This window comes from Colias eurytheme, chromosome 27 (genome assembly GCF_061535395.1).
Source record: "Colias eurytheme isolate Ceu_HAF_F1 chromosome 27, ilColEury1 Martin Lab GWU primary, whole genome shotgun sequence".
NCBI lineage: Eukaryota > Metazoa > Arthropoda > Insecta > Lepidoptera > Pieridae > Colias > Colias eurytheme.
The window spans coordinates 5,516,342-5,532,970 of record NC_143006.1 but is presented as its reverse complement, the minus strand read 5'-3'; the positions used below and the strand labels follow the sequence as shown (position 1 = coordinate 5,532,970).

Below are 16,629 nucleotides of genomic sequence, written 5' to 3'. Positions count from 1 at the left end.
AAATAGAATGGTCCAAATCTAAATTCCAAAAGTAATCAAATATCGTATAAGTCGATAAATGTATTAAAAAAATATCGACAACATTGCGTACATCCTTAACACACGCCATCTGTGTCAAGAAATATTGATTTAGCACATGCATTGTTTTAACTTCAGCTGAAGCTACACTTTATTATTCAACCTTAGAAAATGTATAATTTAATCTATACTAATATTATAAGGCTGAAGAGTTTGTTTGTTTGAACGCGCTAATCTCAAGAACCACAGGTCGGATTTGAAAAATTATTTCAGTGTTAGATTGGCCATTTATCAAGGAAGGCTATATGATGTCATCACGCTTAGACCAATAGGAGCGGAGCAAAGCGGGTAAAACCGCGGGGCACAGCTAGTGTTTGATAAGCGTAAAAGACGAGAACGGCTCGTCAAGACGAGAACGGCTCGTCTAATTCGGCAATTTTTTTAACGTTTTTGTTAAAGCACAAAGGTAAAAACACGAAATAATTAATGCATATCATAATATATGATGCTCAACTACAAGGTCCTATCTGCTTGTTTATCAAAATTCGGGGAAATTTATTGAGCATTTGTACATAAACAGGCAAAAGATTAGGATTAACTACATGTTGTTTTAAAATATTAATCCATTTAAAACAAAACAAAGCCCCGCGGTTTTACCCGCTTTGCTCCGCTCCTATTGGTCTAAGCGTGATGACATCATATAGGCTTCCTTGATAAATGGCCAATCTAACACTGAAATAGTTTTCAAATCCGACCTGTGGTTCCCGAGATTAGCGCGTTCAAACAAACAAACTCTTCAGCTTTATAATATTAGTATAATAGATAACGCATATAAAACTTATACATACATAATAATATGTAACACTTGTTCCACATTTAGACACAGGATATTGGCAAGTGCACTTGCATAATGATATATCTCGTGACAATTTCGCGAAGCTGCAATGCGGATTATTTAGTTTATGTTTTATATAATTTTAACGGGTTTAAATCAGGCTTTTTACCTAAACATAAACAAGAATTATTGGTAAGGTGTTTTTTTCGAGTTAAATCCATGTTATATTGCGAACTAAAGCGATTTGAATAAAAATATAAACTATGATGAAACTTAAGATTCGCGTTTGATAATATTTAAATTCCTATCACTGGATATAACAATCCTTATAAAAATTGGTTAGATTACCTTCTACTAGGTCCTAATACGGTAGGTATTTTACGGTACTACTTTAGGCGATTAACACACGGTGCCGCGTGCCGCCGCGGTTGGCGGTGAAGCGGTTCTCAAGTTGAATTGGCTTCTATTAAATCCGTTGATACCAAACACACATACACCGCCCGACCGCGCGGTCGAACGGTCCGTTCCTCGTAGGGATTCACTGCCAACCGCCGCGGTGCGCGGTGCCGTGTGTTAATCGCCTTAATTGACTCAAAATATCATGAGATACTGAAATTTCGACAAAATCACTTCAAATTTCTCTCTAAAGCATTTAGAAGTTTCCCTTCACCATTTCACTCCCATGTATATAAAAGCAATGAGAACCGACAATATTCAACCATTAATTAGTAGATAATTATGCAAGCGTGTAACTATTTGGAGTGGAACATACATTTCACTTTTATTATAGCCCCTTTACCTAGACAGAGCTTAGAGAAGAGGCTACTATTAGTCACAGAAAATCACACAGGCATCTTATTAAAGAATATATTACTATACTCCCGCCCGCCCCGGCTTCGCCCGTGGTACCTACATGTTTAAACTATCCTATCTCTCAAGTTGGATCGAACTACACATGGTGTGCGAATTTTATTATAATCGGTTAAGTGGTTTAGGAGTCCATTGAGGACAAACATTGTGACACGAGATTTATATATTAAATATTAAAGATAAAAAGAATTGTTTTTTTCGTAAGAAGTAATCAAGCAACTTATCTTATTGCGCTTTTATTTGAACTTAAACTACATATTTAGTAATCTTAGTTACAGCGTTTTGATTTCGACTTCATTTTGTTTGTGCAGGAAATTTTAAAGAAAAAATAGTTTTCATACAAAGTATAGTTTTTTTCTGCTATTAAGCGGACTCATCTTGCTAAACTTTTTTCTTAACATTCAACATAATATTAAGAAATAGGTCTTACAGATTTGAGACACAATTGCAGTTTAATATTCAGTAACATTTTCATCGTAATCGAAACATAAATATAGAATTCAGTCATTCAACTAAACTGCCTATAAACTTCAATAGAAAATAGCCAACCAAAATATTTCGTTCAACAGTCACTCCATAGCTACGCAACGGCTGCACATTTCGAGTTTCGACAGACTGACTCATCGGTATGCAGCTGTACGTGATAGGTATATAAACGAGTCCTTTCCAAGCTGGAGGTATTTCAGTTGAAGGCTTGCCCGTGACCACGATTAGCCGAAAAAAGTGAAACTTTCGAATTAAATACGTGTTGATCCTAATTTTCTATTATTCCATTTTGTTGTAAAATTTTATGTCAACTTTGTTGATACAATAGGGCAGACGACCCATGAGTGAATCGATATGATTAAAATTTATTATAGGCTGAAATAACAAAGGTTTATACAAATAGTTACTACTAACAAATTTCGAAAACTATCGTGTACCTACTGAAAAATAAAACAACTAAATGATCTACGCACCAATAAATGAAGATCAAAATCCTTGACACCCTTCTGCACCCTTATACATACAGGAAGTTCTTTACTTCAATATTTCCTGTTATTTGTCTTACAAAGAAGCTTCACGTATGATAATTTATATTTTACTAGCTTTCCGCCCGCGGCTTCGCCCGCTTTGTCTAAAACATAATAAATTATATACTAAAACCTTCCTCTTGAATCACTCTATCTATTAAAAAAAACCGCATCAAAACCCGTTGCGTAGTTTTAAAGATTTAAGCATACATTGGGACATAGGGACAGAGAAAGCGACTTTGTTTTATACTATGTAATGAAGATTAATGGTCCCTTACTCCCTTACAAGATCATCTTAAATATCAAGACCGAACAAGTATTTCGGTCAAAATTGGGTCCAAATGTCTTTCTTTGTAGAATTCTGACGAAACCAGTACAAAAGTTTCAGAGAGTTAGTCGGTCAGTCAACACACGTTATTTTATATAAATAGTGCATTTAATCCGACATTTCGTACTGAGTCAAAGTAGCTAAAATAAATACCAAGCACACGGATATAGATGCCTGGATAGACTATCAAATGCTTCAAGAAATGAATAGTAGGTATAGGCTGTTCTTCGTGGTTTTACACGATACGGTAAAAGTTAAAATATGTTTATTGTTCTTCCACACTTTTTTTGCATCCAAAAAAGACTTATCTAGTTTCTCTTTATAATCTTATTGGTCTTAACTTATATGTGTCCTGTAATTAAAATATTATAACTTAATTCAATTCAAAAAGGGATTGATTACCGTATAAACTTCACAAAAAATGAATTAAACGGGTATAATCTTTTTGACCAGACGTCTTTTGAGGTGACCCGTTTGCCCCCTGTAATCCAATATACAGAAACAAACATTAAAAATTACTCAATACCGTATTTTTACATGCTTTCAAATCATGACGAATGCATTTTCAGCATTTTAAGTCACAAAAAATACCCAGCAAGTCGTGTAAATTTGCAACCCCAGGAAAAAAGCGAACAGACAAGCCAAACTAATCTCTCTTACCCACAAAATATTCTCCCAGTTGCAGCAGTTACAAAAAACTCCCACTAAGGTATACCACGTGCCTAGCTACCATAAATTAATATACAGAAAGATCATAAACGGCATTACAAATTATTTGGCACGGTCGCCACATTATTTCGGGGCAAGGTCGCGGATAAATAGCCCAGTGTTAATTCGAACATTAAACTATTTGTATTTATCCCTTTGTACTGTTTTATGTGCGCTGGATATTTTTAATTTTGACGTAAAACCGAGCATTATGAGCTGCTCTAAACAGTGAAGGAAAACACCGACAGGAAACTGAAATGTCGAAGAATCAAAAGTTCGACGAAATGTGAATCTGCCAAACCGTACTTGGCCAGCGTGGTTGATTATGGCCTGTACAAACCCTTATGGGAGGACCGTGTCCCAATCAGTGGGAATGTATATGAGCTGATGATGATCTTCACAACTAGTAAAATCCCGATGATGACGATGATGACTTATATTAGTCTAATTGAATAAAAATGTTTGAGTTTAAATGTGCGTTTGTATGATTGTCCTTCTTTCACGTCGCAACAGATCGATTTTATGGAGGAGATAGAAGCTAGAGAGTGACATAGCCAGAGGCGGCTCGCCCTAAGGAGCGCTGGTGCAGTGAACTCCCATAAATAATTATAATAAAATCATACTCCTTAATTTAAAATCAATCGTAATCTTTAAAACTACTGTTAATACCAATGAATATATCCATCATTCCATCATCCCATACACCTGTATAATACCTACTGTATTATGTAACGCGCGAAGAAGTGCGCTCACGATTGCGCTCCAATGAAAAAAGATTTAGTACATTTCCTAATACGAAATCCAATAGGAGTGAAAGAGAGGGTTTTGCCAGAGCCCTGCGCGTGAAACAAAAGATTTTCTATGGAAAAGTAGCAAAATTCGGAGCGCCGCACCTGCAAACGTTGCCGGTTCGTTTTTACCGCCCGGCAGGACAGTGATTGCGCGCGCGGCGCGACGTTGCCAGTTTCCACTTCTTTAATATAAACAAACACTCGAGTCAACTTCAATGCACGCGCGCGATTCTTGCAATTTTCTAATTAAAATTATAAAATACGTGTTGAAATAGCATGTAGTTATCAGTATTACTTGTGAGTGTTAAAATGAACAATAATTATAATGTGGCGTTCATTAAAAAGTGTGATAAAACGTTACAAATTCGGCTTGAATGTAAAGCTAAGGGACCGCTACATGATCTTATGCAAAAATGTACGACAAAAACGAAAACATATACGCGTGTGTTTAAATCTGAACAATATGTGAAAACACCGTGGTTGTGTGGTTGTGATGAAAGCAACAAACTATTTTGTTTTCCGTGTCTTTTATTTAAAGCGGGCGCGGCCGGCGGAGGTGAGAGTGCTTGGACTGAAACGGGCGTTGACGACTTAGCTCATCTTTCAATCAAGATGAAAAAACATGAAAACATTCACAATCTCGGTACCATTTGTTGAATGAACTGCAATTGGCGTCTATCGGACGACAAGACATTCGTAAAGCACTAGATTCCGCGTACCGAAAGTCAATACGCGAGTTCAATGACCGTGTCGATGAAAACAGACATCGACGATGAAGTATCAATACCTCCTAACTAACATTTTAGCGATTTTCGTTTTATTGCATTTTCGTACTTAAAATAGAGTAATACATAGGCCCATAAAGGTCATTTCTCTGTAAACAGTCAATTTGAGCAAATATTAAAGTGTAGCAATACCTTATAACAAAAGTTGCGTCATTTTTGCTGGCAATATATTCTAACTACACCCTGACGCGTCTGCTCCATGTTTTTAAGCACGCTTTCCTTGGGCTCATTTACAGTTTATTCCTGGGTTAAAAGTGGTGAGTTTGGCATGCTTTCAAACCAAGAAGAAAGTATCCTAATCCTAACACGTGCTTCTCCATCAAACTCAACAAACCATCGAAAAATTGCCATTCTTGATGAGTTTTTTGATGCTTTTCCAAAACCACCATCGCATTATGCGCGTAAAGATACCAACAAATTGTTCGTAGAGTCAATTAAATTACTAAGCATTGTACATGTTACTGGTTTGACGAAACAGCTGCTGACCTGACGTCTAGCACTTTTGTTTCGTTTGTAATTAATTACCTGGAAAAGCATTGTGTTAGCCAACAGCTGCCTATTATTATATTTTCTGACGGATGCACTCACCAAAATCGCAACGCAGTTATGTCGAACGCACTATTATATTTTAGTAAAAAGTATAATATTACTATAACTCAAAAGTTTTGAGAACCCAGTCACACGCAAATAGAATGCGATTCAGTTCATAGTACCATTGAACGCCAACTTATAATAATATACGGGCATTTCTCCGCAACTCGAGGTCAAGCGCCTATTTTGCGTGAGAGAGGGAGGTGGGGGAAACCAGCTAAAACTGAAACCACCCGAGCACATGAAGCCAAGCAGCTTGTGAGGGTGCCCGAAGGCTTCAGGGAGGGACCCGGGAGACCCAGGACCCAGGTGTCTTGCCCTGTACTCCGCAACCCCCGTACATTCCATGATGACGTGGGTTGCCGTTTCCTCAGACGCCAGGCATGCTCTGCATAGCGGACTGTCTGTGATTCCTAAATTAAAGAAATGTTTGTTGAAGGGCCGTGCCCTGTGAGGGGGTCCCTGTTATTACACGTAGTTGCACTCTGCGTAGGTTGAGAATCCGAGCAAGTCTAGAGTCAATGTTTGGTAGGGCTTCACTGGCATGCTTGCAGTCAGATCTGCTTGAACATTCTGCTTTTTGTGCAGTGCTAGTGAGCTGGGTAATCATCAGCCGGATCCAGCTTGCAGGTAGCGGTATAATTGGAAAAGGTCCCATGACCGGTGTTTCAGATGCCCTTCTGGCTAATATATCAGCAGCATCGTTTCCTCGCGAGTTACTGTGTCCTTTTATTCATTGTAGTACTAGGGACTTTCCCAGATCACATACCCTAGTTAGGGCTAGGTAACACTAGAATTAACCCTGAAGTGACTTCATGGCTTTTGATTGCCTTGAGTCATGAGTGCTGCTTTGCTATCCTATGCTTTGCATATGATAGGATCCGAATCGAAAAGTTGTTACATTCCTTTTGATTATGGCTGAAGCTGCAAGTAGAAGTACTAGGCATTCAGCCTGAAATACTGTATTACGGGGTCCCAAGGGGTGCGAGATGTTAATGTTTAGGTTCTCAGAGAAGACCCCAGCACCCGTGCCATTTTCAGTCTTGGACCCGTCCGTGAAGATGAGTAAATCTTCGACGCTGTTGTGCTCTGGCGTGTGTTCACTGTTCATGTAGCTGTATCTTATATTTCTTGACTTGAACGCCAACAAGAAATTTACGTTCCAAGTGATTATGCCACTATAACTAAAGCAGCAAGAAAATCTCGTCCATATGAAGTTGAACAAATTGAAATAATGTTTTATATTAAAACCACTATCTTCGAGCATAATCACGTGTAGTGACAGGATTTTAAATCAACATTTTACTATAGTATTGATACAAAAACCTAATATTAAAATAAAAAAAAATGTTGTAATCTTTAGAACAATTTCTTCTAAGTATATTGGCAATAAATTGTATCTCAAAAATACGGCTTGCTATTTAAATAAAATTACAAGCAATATCTAATATCTGCATGTTTTTTTAAAAAGCTGTGAAGTTACATTTAATAAATGATTCCATGATATCTAATATCCTTTGATAATGAACGTAAGCTAAAATAATAATCAAAAACGGTGACGAAAAAGAAATAAAACGTTTTTTTTATCTACTGAAAAATGTAGTTTTTGTAGTTAGCATATATTGACACTTCATCGTCGACATATTTTACGAAGGATAATGGATTGTGTCGTATTTTGTGGTGCATTTCAAATTGCTTTAACTTTCACAAAAAAGTTATAGATATTTTTGCACACCAAAAAGAAAGACGTATGCATTTCCTTTATAAGTAATTTTTTTTGTAATAAATTGTACTGATTTACACCATGTATTTTCAGTGTTTTATTTCAAGTGAACACCCATAAAATTTTGTCACGAGCCGCCTCTGGACATAGCCCATAGGCTACTATTTACCGCGACAAAACATCTTATTCCTATGGGAATTTCCTTTGACTAAAGTGTAAATCTAGTAGGCTATATTTTAACTAGGATAACCCAATAGTCGGCTTTTTAAGGGGGCGCATAAAGCAAAATAACCAATCTTCTATTAGATGATACGTGTAATATGCAAGACCAAATCTAAATAATAAAATATATATCAAACTAGATGATATGTTCAACGATTCTGTTTAATCAAAAACATAAAATATTAAAATTTACTCGATAAAAAAAAATCACCAAGTTAGCTCTAATTTTCACACTTTTACGTTTTCTACTTGACATGGTAATACTTATTATGATTTTTTTTTCATAAACAATTATATTAAAACATTTGCAAGATATTTGTCAGAGCATTTTGTGTAATTACTTTTAGTTTTGGTTTTATCTGCGATAAACCACTTTTATCGTGACAAAATCAAACGTTTATCTCGAGAAAAAAAGAGCGCCAAAAGTGGTTTATCGCAGATAAAACCAAAGCTAAAAGTAATTACACAAAATGCTCTGACAAATATCTTGCAAATGTTTTAATATAATTGTTTATGAAAAAAAAATCAAAATAAGTATTACCATGTCAAGTAGAAAACGTAAAAGTGTGAAAATTAGAGCTAACTTGGTGATTTTTTTTTATCGAGTAAATTTTAATATTTTATGTTTTTGATTAAACAGAATCGTTGAACATATCATCTAGTTTGATATATATTTTATTTTTTAGATTTGGTCTTGCATATTACACGTATCATCTAATAGAAGATTGGTTATTTTGCTTTATGCGCCCCCTTAACCTAACGTCTCTCACCCGCGCGCCGCGTTCCACTGCACGTAGCGATGGAACACACATTCGACAAATTCGCATTGTGATAGGGCCACGGGAACGGCGATATAGTAGCCAAGCGATACGTGGAGTGAACACTCTCAAATCCTATCCTACTATTCTACTAATATTATAAATGCGAAAGTTTGTGAGGATGGATGTATGTGTATGTGTGATGTTTGTTACTCTTTCACGCAAATACTACAGAACCGATTACAATGAAATTTAGCACACATATAGAGGGTAACTTTGATTAACACATAAGATAGGTTTTATCCCGGAAATCCCACCGGAACGGGAACTATGCGGGTTTTTCTTTGAAAACGCCGACGAAGCCGTGGGCGGAAAGCTAGTAAGATATTATTTTTGAATACGACCCACTTAATACTATTAAAAATACTTCTAGTATTTATTTATATGTGTATTGCACGTAGATACGCAAGACTTTAAATCTAAAAATACCCGCAATTCTACTAAAGAATACACAAAAAGTAGAACAAAATTTATTTTAAAAATAACTAACAAAACGCTAAAATCTCAGTCTTGATCCAGAGGCACAAACATTGAGAACATTTTCAAGCTCTTCATTCCGGTCGTGTCCTATAAAATTATAAATAGATTATTATAGAACACAATTTTTGAGTTCTTCGAGTTTGTTTTAGTATTTTCTAGACTACTGAACTACTGAACTACAACTGATTTTAAAATCTTTCACTACGCATACCACTTAATTTAACCTACGCTTTTTGAAGTGAAACTTCTTTATCGGGGTTGGAAAAAAATTTAATATAAAATTTTTTCGTTACGCGTGACACATTTCCGTTACGCGCCATCTTTTTCTTATCCCTACCACGCGTGATTCGACGTATTTCTGTAAAGTTGCATATAGTAAATTATTTTTTGAAAAATAAGGTCATAAAGAAGTTTCACTTCTTACGTGTGTACACTGCGTGCGTGTACTACGCACACATTTTTTTTGTACTAGCTTCTCAACCCGGTCAGAGACAGGGCGGGAACTACCTATTTCTTATTTTTTTTTGTGCGATGTTAAAAGAAACTCTCTTCATCCATAGACCATAGTTATGTATTTAAATGGCAAAAAAGAGTAAGGGTGCTTTTGCACCATTTGTGAGGGTGCTTAGCGAGGGATGTGTTTAGTAAAGAACCAATCATATCGCTTCATTTTGCGTTTAAAGCGATACTTTTTGATCTAAGTCTTTTTTTGTCCCATTTTCATAGGTAAACACTGCTTGATAGATTTTGATAAATTTTGACTCTACAGATAGCTTAACCTTGGAGAGTCATTGACTACTTTTATCAAAATACTAAACTTATAAGGGGTAAAAGAGGGGATGTTGTACGCCTATCTGCAATCGCGTGATATATTGAACTGCACGAGCGAAGCGGGCGGAAGACCAGTAAATTATAATAAAGACATTTATTAAAAAAGAAAATTTTTATAAAATTGTAATATAGCTAACTACCATATTACGTGTATAAATGAAGAACTAAATCACAACATCACTACATAGTATTAAACAAAGTCGCTTTCTCTGTCCCTATGTATGCTTAAATCTTTAAAACTACGCAACGGATTTTGATGCGGTTTTTGAAGTGAAAACTTCTTTAGCGGCGTTGAGCAATTTATCTGTAACGGGTATAAAATCTTAAACTCGCATCAGGACACGTGACCTGATCGAAAAAGCGTAAGACTGATACCATTCCAAAATATCAAACATGCTCAACGTTAATAATCAAGTTTTCACTTCTGCCGGCACTCCCTGAGTGCAACCCGTCTTTTTAATAGATAGAGTGATTCAAGAGGAAGGGTTTAGTATATAATTTATTATGTTTTAGACAAAGCGGGCGAAGCCGCGGGCGGATAGCTAGTTTTACTCATATTTAACCTTATTGATAAGAATTCGGTTACCACACCCGCATTTAAGTACCTACTGTTAAATTTAAAAAGCATACACAAAATCCCGTTATTTTTAACGATAAAATAAAAAGCACACTCCACATATATTATCAATTAGGTCGAGGTCACACTATCTACACTGCAGTGCAATTTAGAGGGAACGTGTTAAAATTTTTTTATTTAAAAACCTCAAAAACCGTATAATGCATTTTAGAAGCAACGTGTTACTATTAATTAATTGAAAAACATTTATAAACCAAATAGGACAAATCTATAGTGATTATATTTTAGTACTAGCGGTCCGCCCCGGCTTCGCCCGTGGTACATGTTTTCGTTTTCTCTCCATAAGAACCAACGTCGTACTTCAAGGAATATTATAAAAAAATTAACGAAATCGGTTCAGCCGTTCTCGAGTTATGCACTTACCAACACATTTTGGGATTCATTGTTAATTGTTATATTATAGACTAGCGACCCGCCCCGGCTTCGCACGGGTGCAATGCTGATACTAAAATACACTACAGAAAAATTGTGAACGTTGTATAGGTATAAAAATATAGCGGCCCGCTCCGGCATTGCACGGGTATAAAATACATAGCCGGGCGGCCGCAAACGCTACGTCCTGCAATTTTTAAATCTGTAATATCTTCGAAAATATTCTCTTAAATCATACGGTGTAAAGGGCCATATAGATCTATATTAAATGAACAATGTATCCATGGTATTTAATTGGTTAAGGATTAATGCTGTATTGGTTAAAATCGCTTCGAAAATTAGCCATTATTTGTCGTAAAAAGTAAATGACAAAAAAAAGTTATTGTGGGTTATCCATAAGAGATAGACATATACCATCGCGGACTTTTCTGTAGACCTTTTCAATGTGTATAATACTTAGTACATTATTTTGATAAAACTCGTAGGGTTCAGCCTGCGTTTGCAATGTAAGCGGAATAAATGTAATTTTTTACGACATCACATTAGAAACCTCAAAAATAACAGTACTTCTCCACTACTTAATGGATCTTATTATACATATAAACCTTCCTCTTGAATCACTCTATCTATTTAAAAAAACCGCATCAAAATCCGTTGCGTAGTTTCAAAGATTTAAGCGTACAAAGGGACATAGGGACATAGGGACAGGGAAAGCGACTTTGTTTTATACTATGTAGTGATGTTTTGAGCAACGTTTTTGAGCTTGGTAAAATCATAATCTTTATTAATGTTCACGTAAATTTACCTTGAAATAGAAGAATTCGTGAGGTTCTTATGAAAAAATTACATCTCGTTATTACCACCTGTCTATAACATTAATTAGCTTCATTTCGTTTCGAAAGGTTATAATGTAAGTCATGTAAATTAAGCCAACCAATTAACATGATGCATAAATGAATTTGTAATAATAATTTATACACATGCAATATACTCAATATACTTGTCTGTAATTGCCACAGTTAATTATCTGAGATAAATGTTTTTTCTATCAATATAACTCGTTCAATTCAAATATTATTTTTTTTTTTCTTATTTCATACAATTTGTTGCAATAAAAAGTGTGAAGTCCCATGTAAGGGGCAGATGCATTATACATCTGTTTCACTGATCGATTTTCTTTAGGGACAAGTAGGTGATCAGCCTTCTGTGTCCTACCAGACCGAGACATTTTTTTTCTTCGTCTCCACCGGGAATCAAACCCAGGTTGCAATCAAGGAACTATTATTTAATATTCTTCTCTAATCTATAAAAATATAATAGTCCTCAAACTACAGATATCATAAATAAATCACATTCACACAATTAAAAGTTAACAAAAACATATTTTCAAACACAAGAAGCCTCAATATAATATTTTCTTTGAAGTAACAGTAAAAATCATTACTGAACGCGTAAACCAACTTACAAGTCTCACTTGACGGCCTTAGCATTACTTAACCTAAAAAATAAATAATACCCGTAACTTAATTAGCTAAGTAAACCACGACTCACTTTCGCGTTAAATTAATTATCTAACTTGCTTTAATTGCAAACTCAAATCAAATATTTGCGACTATTATTTACTTAAAAAAATGATTAAAACTTTTTAGAACTTATTTTATTTAAGAAAACATAAACAACCAAAATATATAACGTAAGCCTATAAACAATAACAATACCTATTATGAAAATTGTGAATTCTTCATCAATCGTTAGATTGATAAATTGAAAAAATCACGTAAGAACTGAACCTACATACAGTGTTTATTAATTATTATAATCACATTCATGGTAACTGGAATCCACATTTATGATTTTGGAATAACCCAATCTTCCATAATTCCAACAAATCATCTTTCGCAGTAAGTAACGCGAACCCAGTCAGTCTTTAGCGTATGTACAGCATACAAAAACCTCAGCTAAATTCATATAACTACATAGTATAAAACAAAGTCGAGTTCTGTCTGTCTGTCCCTATATTTAGATCTTTAAAACTACGCAACGGATTTTGAAGCAGTATTTTATTAATAGATATAGGTTCTTGAGGAAGGATTTAGAATATAATTTGAGTTTTAGACAAACGACGCTTCAGAAGTATTTCAACCTACTTGATAATTAAACATTATGAAATTTATTTTTCAGTCAGACAGAATTATAGTTAATTAGTTTATTATATGTACAGTAATTACTACATAAGACTATACAGTATACATACCTATATATTGCATTATGCTATATAAGAATTAATCGAACAATGAGCATCATACAGTAGTTATAAGGAAAATGGATGTCGTGACTTGAAATCATTGTTATTATATGAAAATTATTATCCATGTGACAAAGTATGTAATTAAATCACATAATAACAAAGTTTATTCATATTAAAAGGTCGTAGTTTATAATGTAATTATTTCATGTTAATTTTCTTTTTATTGAGACGTGAGTACGTAAGTTTTCGACTTCAATTTCAATACTTTAAGAAGTGAACTCTTTATTTATAATACCCTACCTAATTTATAAGTTCCACACCCCAAGGAAATCTTAATTGAAGCACTTATTCTGGCACCATAAATTAATTATATAGATAAACTTGGGGTAGGGCAGTGAGAATCACTTCTGTGCATGATACAAGTGTTCTATCCATTTAAAACTTATTTACAGTGCTTAGATTAGAACATTTTACTACAAACGGAGCTCAATTAGTATAACTATTTTTTATAATCAAATTCAGTATAATACTAGACTAAGACTACTTTCAAATAATATCTACACTTAATTATATACACGATACAAAGTTAGATAAGTTACTTGTTCATAAATCAAGTAACTTGACTTACTTTCCACCCAGCGAGCGTGTCAAAATAACTATTAAACAAATCACGATAAACAATTCAACTGTATAAAAATTACGACTAACGTATCTCTACTTAAATACCATCGAGATATATGTACTAGAGGGGTTATTCCAAACAAAAACATTGCGCGCGGCCGATGTGGTGGGGTACGTGTGGAACGAGCGAGGCGTGGCTTCAAGTTCAAAGATTAAGCAATGCGTGCAGATGCGACACATTGTGCAATCTGTTTACTCGGTACTATCTGGTGGTACTGATACTAGGGAATTAATAAAACGAGGATTTTATATTAAACTATGTATTTTAATTTCCTTTAAATAATATCAATTTAGTAAGCTTTTGTCGTTTTGTGTAGTAATCAATAGTTTTATCAGTTTTTGCTTCATGATGTAATCGAATTTTGGAGTATTGGTTTATAATAGCCTTAATTAAATGGATACGATGATTCAATGTTGATGGCGTTTACGTATAAGAAACTCACATTTTGAAAAATCTCACGTGAGATTTGAGGATGGGGGAGGGGTTGAATAAATTCTCACGACATCTCACCAGGGGGGGAGGGAGGTGCAGAAAATTTTAAAAAACACCTCACGTAATTTATGGACGCCCCCTTACTCGATCACAATTTTTGTAACTTTACTATAAACGGAACTACATTTAAAAATATACTTTATTTATTGAGTTATAAGGTTGCTTCCATTCTGTTTATTTACATTCTCAAAAACATCAATCGCCTCAGAGGTGGCTTGCGACAAAGGCGGCTTGTGTCAAAGGCCTCGGCGATATCATTTAAGAACATAATATTATGTACTTTAGGCAAACTTGTAATACGATCTATTTTACTTTCTTATTAGTCCATTTGACAAGGATATTGGGTAAGATACCTATTGGAATAATTTTATTATTATGTATGTACTTATTAAATCCGCGAATAAAAAAAATTTTTAGTCGTGAATATAGAAATTGGGTCGAATAGGAAGCGCGATTAAGGAACTTTTACTGTATTAGTTTCTGTGAATGTTGTGTTTATTTGTACATAATTGTTGTGCATAATAATTTATAAATCCTATTGGAACAACTGTTGATTAACCTTTTTTTAATAAATAAAAATAGGTAAATAAATAAATATTACTTAATATAACCTACCGTTTTACTTTGCGTAGTCGGGTAAAAGTATAAATATTTAGATACTACACCACGGTAATCTTTCCTAGTAGATATTGTATATACATAGTTAAAAAAATCCAGTTACATTTTTTTAACAGACTCATCGATAGTGTCACGTCTGTGCTGTTAGTCTATGAAAAATGGCGCGAAACGCAGAACGCGTGGTGATTTTTCGCAAAATGATAACGATATTAGTAAAATGCATGACTTACTCATAATAAGGAAACTTACTGGTGAAAAGTCACTCCTCGGGCTTTGTTTGTATTATGGGAACTTTTAAAACAATATCTAAGCAAACACGAAGGCATTTTGAACAGAGCAATAACACGTGTTGACGCGGCAAGCGGGGGGCACAGTCCGACACAGACTAAAGAGACTTGTGATTCTTACCTCTAGCTCGTGTTAAAGAGAGTGTAGTAGCGATCGCCTCTCTAGTACGTAGTACATTCTATCTCGATGTTAAATACTAATTTTCCATCCATTTTAATAGCTTATAACTATTTAAAATGTCACGAAAAACAAATTAAAATACATTAACAAGAACGAACAACGTATTACAACGTTTATAATTATAGTTATTTCCTAATCTAGTGTAACATAAATTAATTAATACAAAACTGTGTACTCACCGGTGTCCTCCGGTGTAACAGGGTCCCGACGGGGCTCGGTATCTTTGTGGGTGTGCCGCCATGCGGGCTGCGGGCTGGACACAGTTACAAATTAATTATCGAATTACACTGCTGAACATATTAAATGTGACGCTTACAAATTTTTAATATTTGACAACTTTACATTGCTTGACAAAATTACAAATTAGTTATCGTATTATACTGCTGAACATATTAAATGGGACGCTCACAAATTACCTATTACAACTTTATAGTTTTTATAGTTTAGTTTTACTAGCTGTTTGCCATCACTCTGCCCGGTTTGAATATAAAAAATATACGTTAAATCATTCAGGACGATTGTACCTAAACTGAACTTTCATAATCGGTTACCTAAATAGTTTTGAGTTAAATAGAATTTTAAAATATAAGAATAGCACAAACTTAAAATATCTTAGCATAGAAATAAAAATTCGTATCCAAAACTCGATGTATTACGTAATAAGCATAACCTTGATATTAACAGAAAACAAAAGAGACGTGTTTTGAAATTCTCGAGTCATATTCATCGCTAAATTACAATATTTACATAATACATTGACGCTAATATTCACGGCCATATGAAAATATCCTTGTTTGACCAGAAGATGTCTAATGTTTTTAATGAGTATTAAAAATCGTTAATAAATTATTTTTATTAGGGCGCTTTCAATTTATGCGTCTCGTGTCGGACGGCCGCGGTACGGAAGCGGTGTTTTAGACATAGGGCGCACGGACGATCCTCTTTTTACATAAAAAAGGCTCTGTGCGGCGCCGGATAAACGCGTAAACGCATTATTTGAAAGCGCCCTTAGATATTTTTTTCCTATCTCAGCAATAATATTATAATTATGTAGAAAGGTGAAGATAAGTTAGTTGCACGTTGAAATGTGGCTAATTAG

The 16,629-nt window shown here is 34.7% G+C and overlaps 1 protein-coding gene across 2 annotated transcripts in view; it reads right to left on the bottom strand.

The window, feature by feature from the left end:
- Window positions 1-16,629, bottom strand: part of LOC149896919 (uncharacterized) — a 56,992-nt gene that overhangs the window by 35,542 nt on the left and 4,821 nt on the right. For both annotated transcript variants that reach the window (XR_016458264.1, XM_090117094.1), the window contains exon 2: window positions 15,710-15,783. Coding sequence is in view for 1 of the 2 variants with exons in the window: in XM_090117094.1 (XP_089973220.1) it covers window positions 15,710-15,783 (74 nt within the window). In the remaining variant the exon portion in view is untranslated. The remainder of the gene's footprint in view (window positions 1-15,709; window positions 15,784-16,629) is intronic.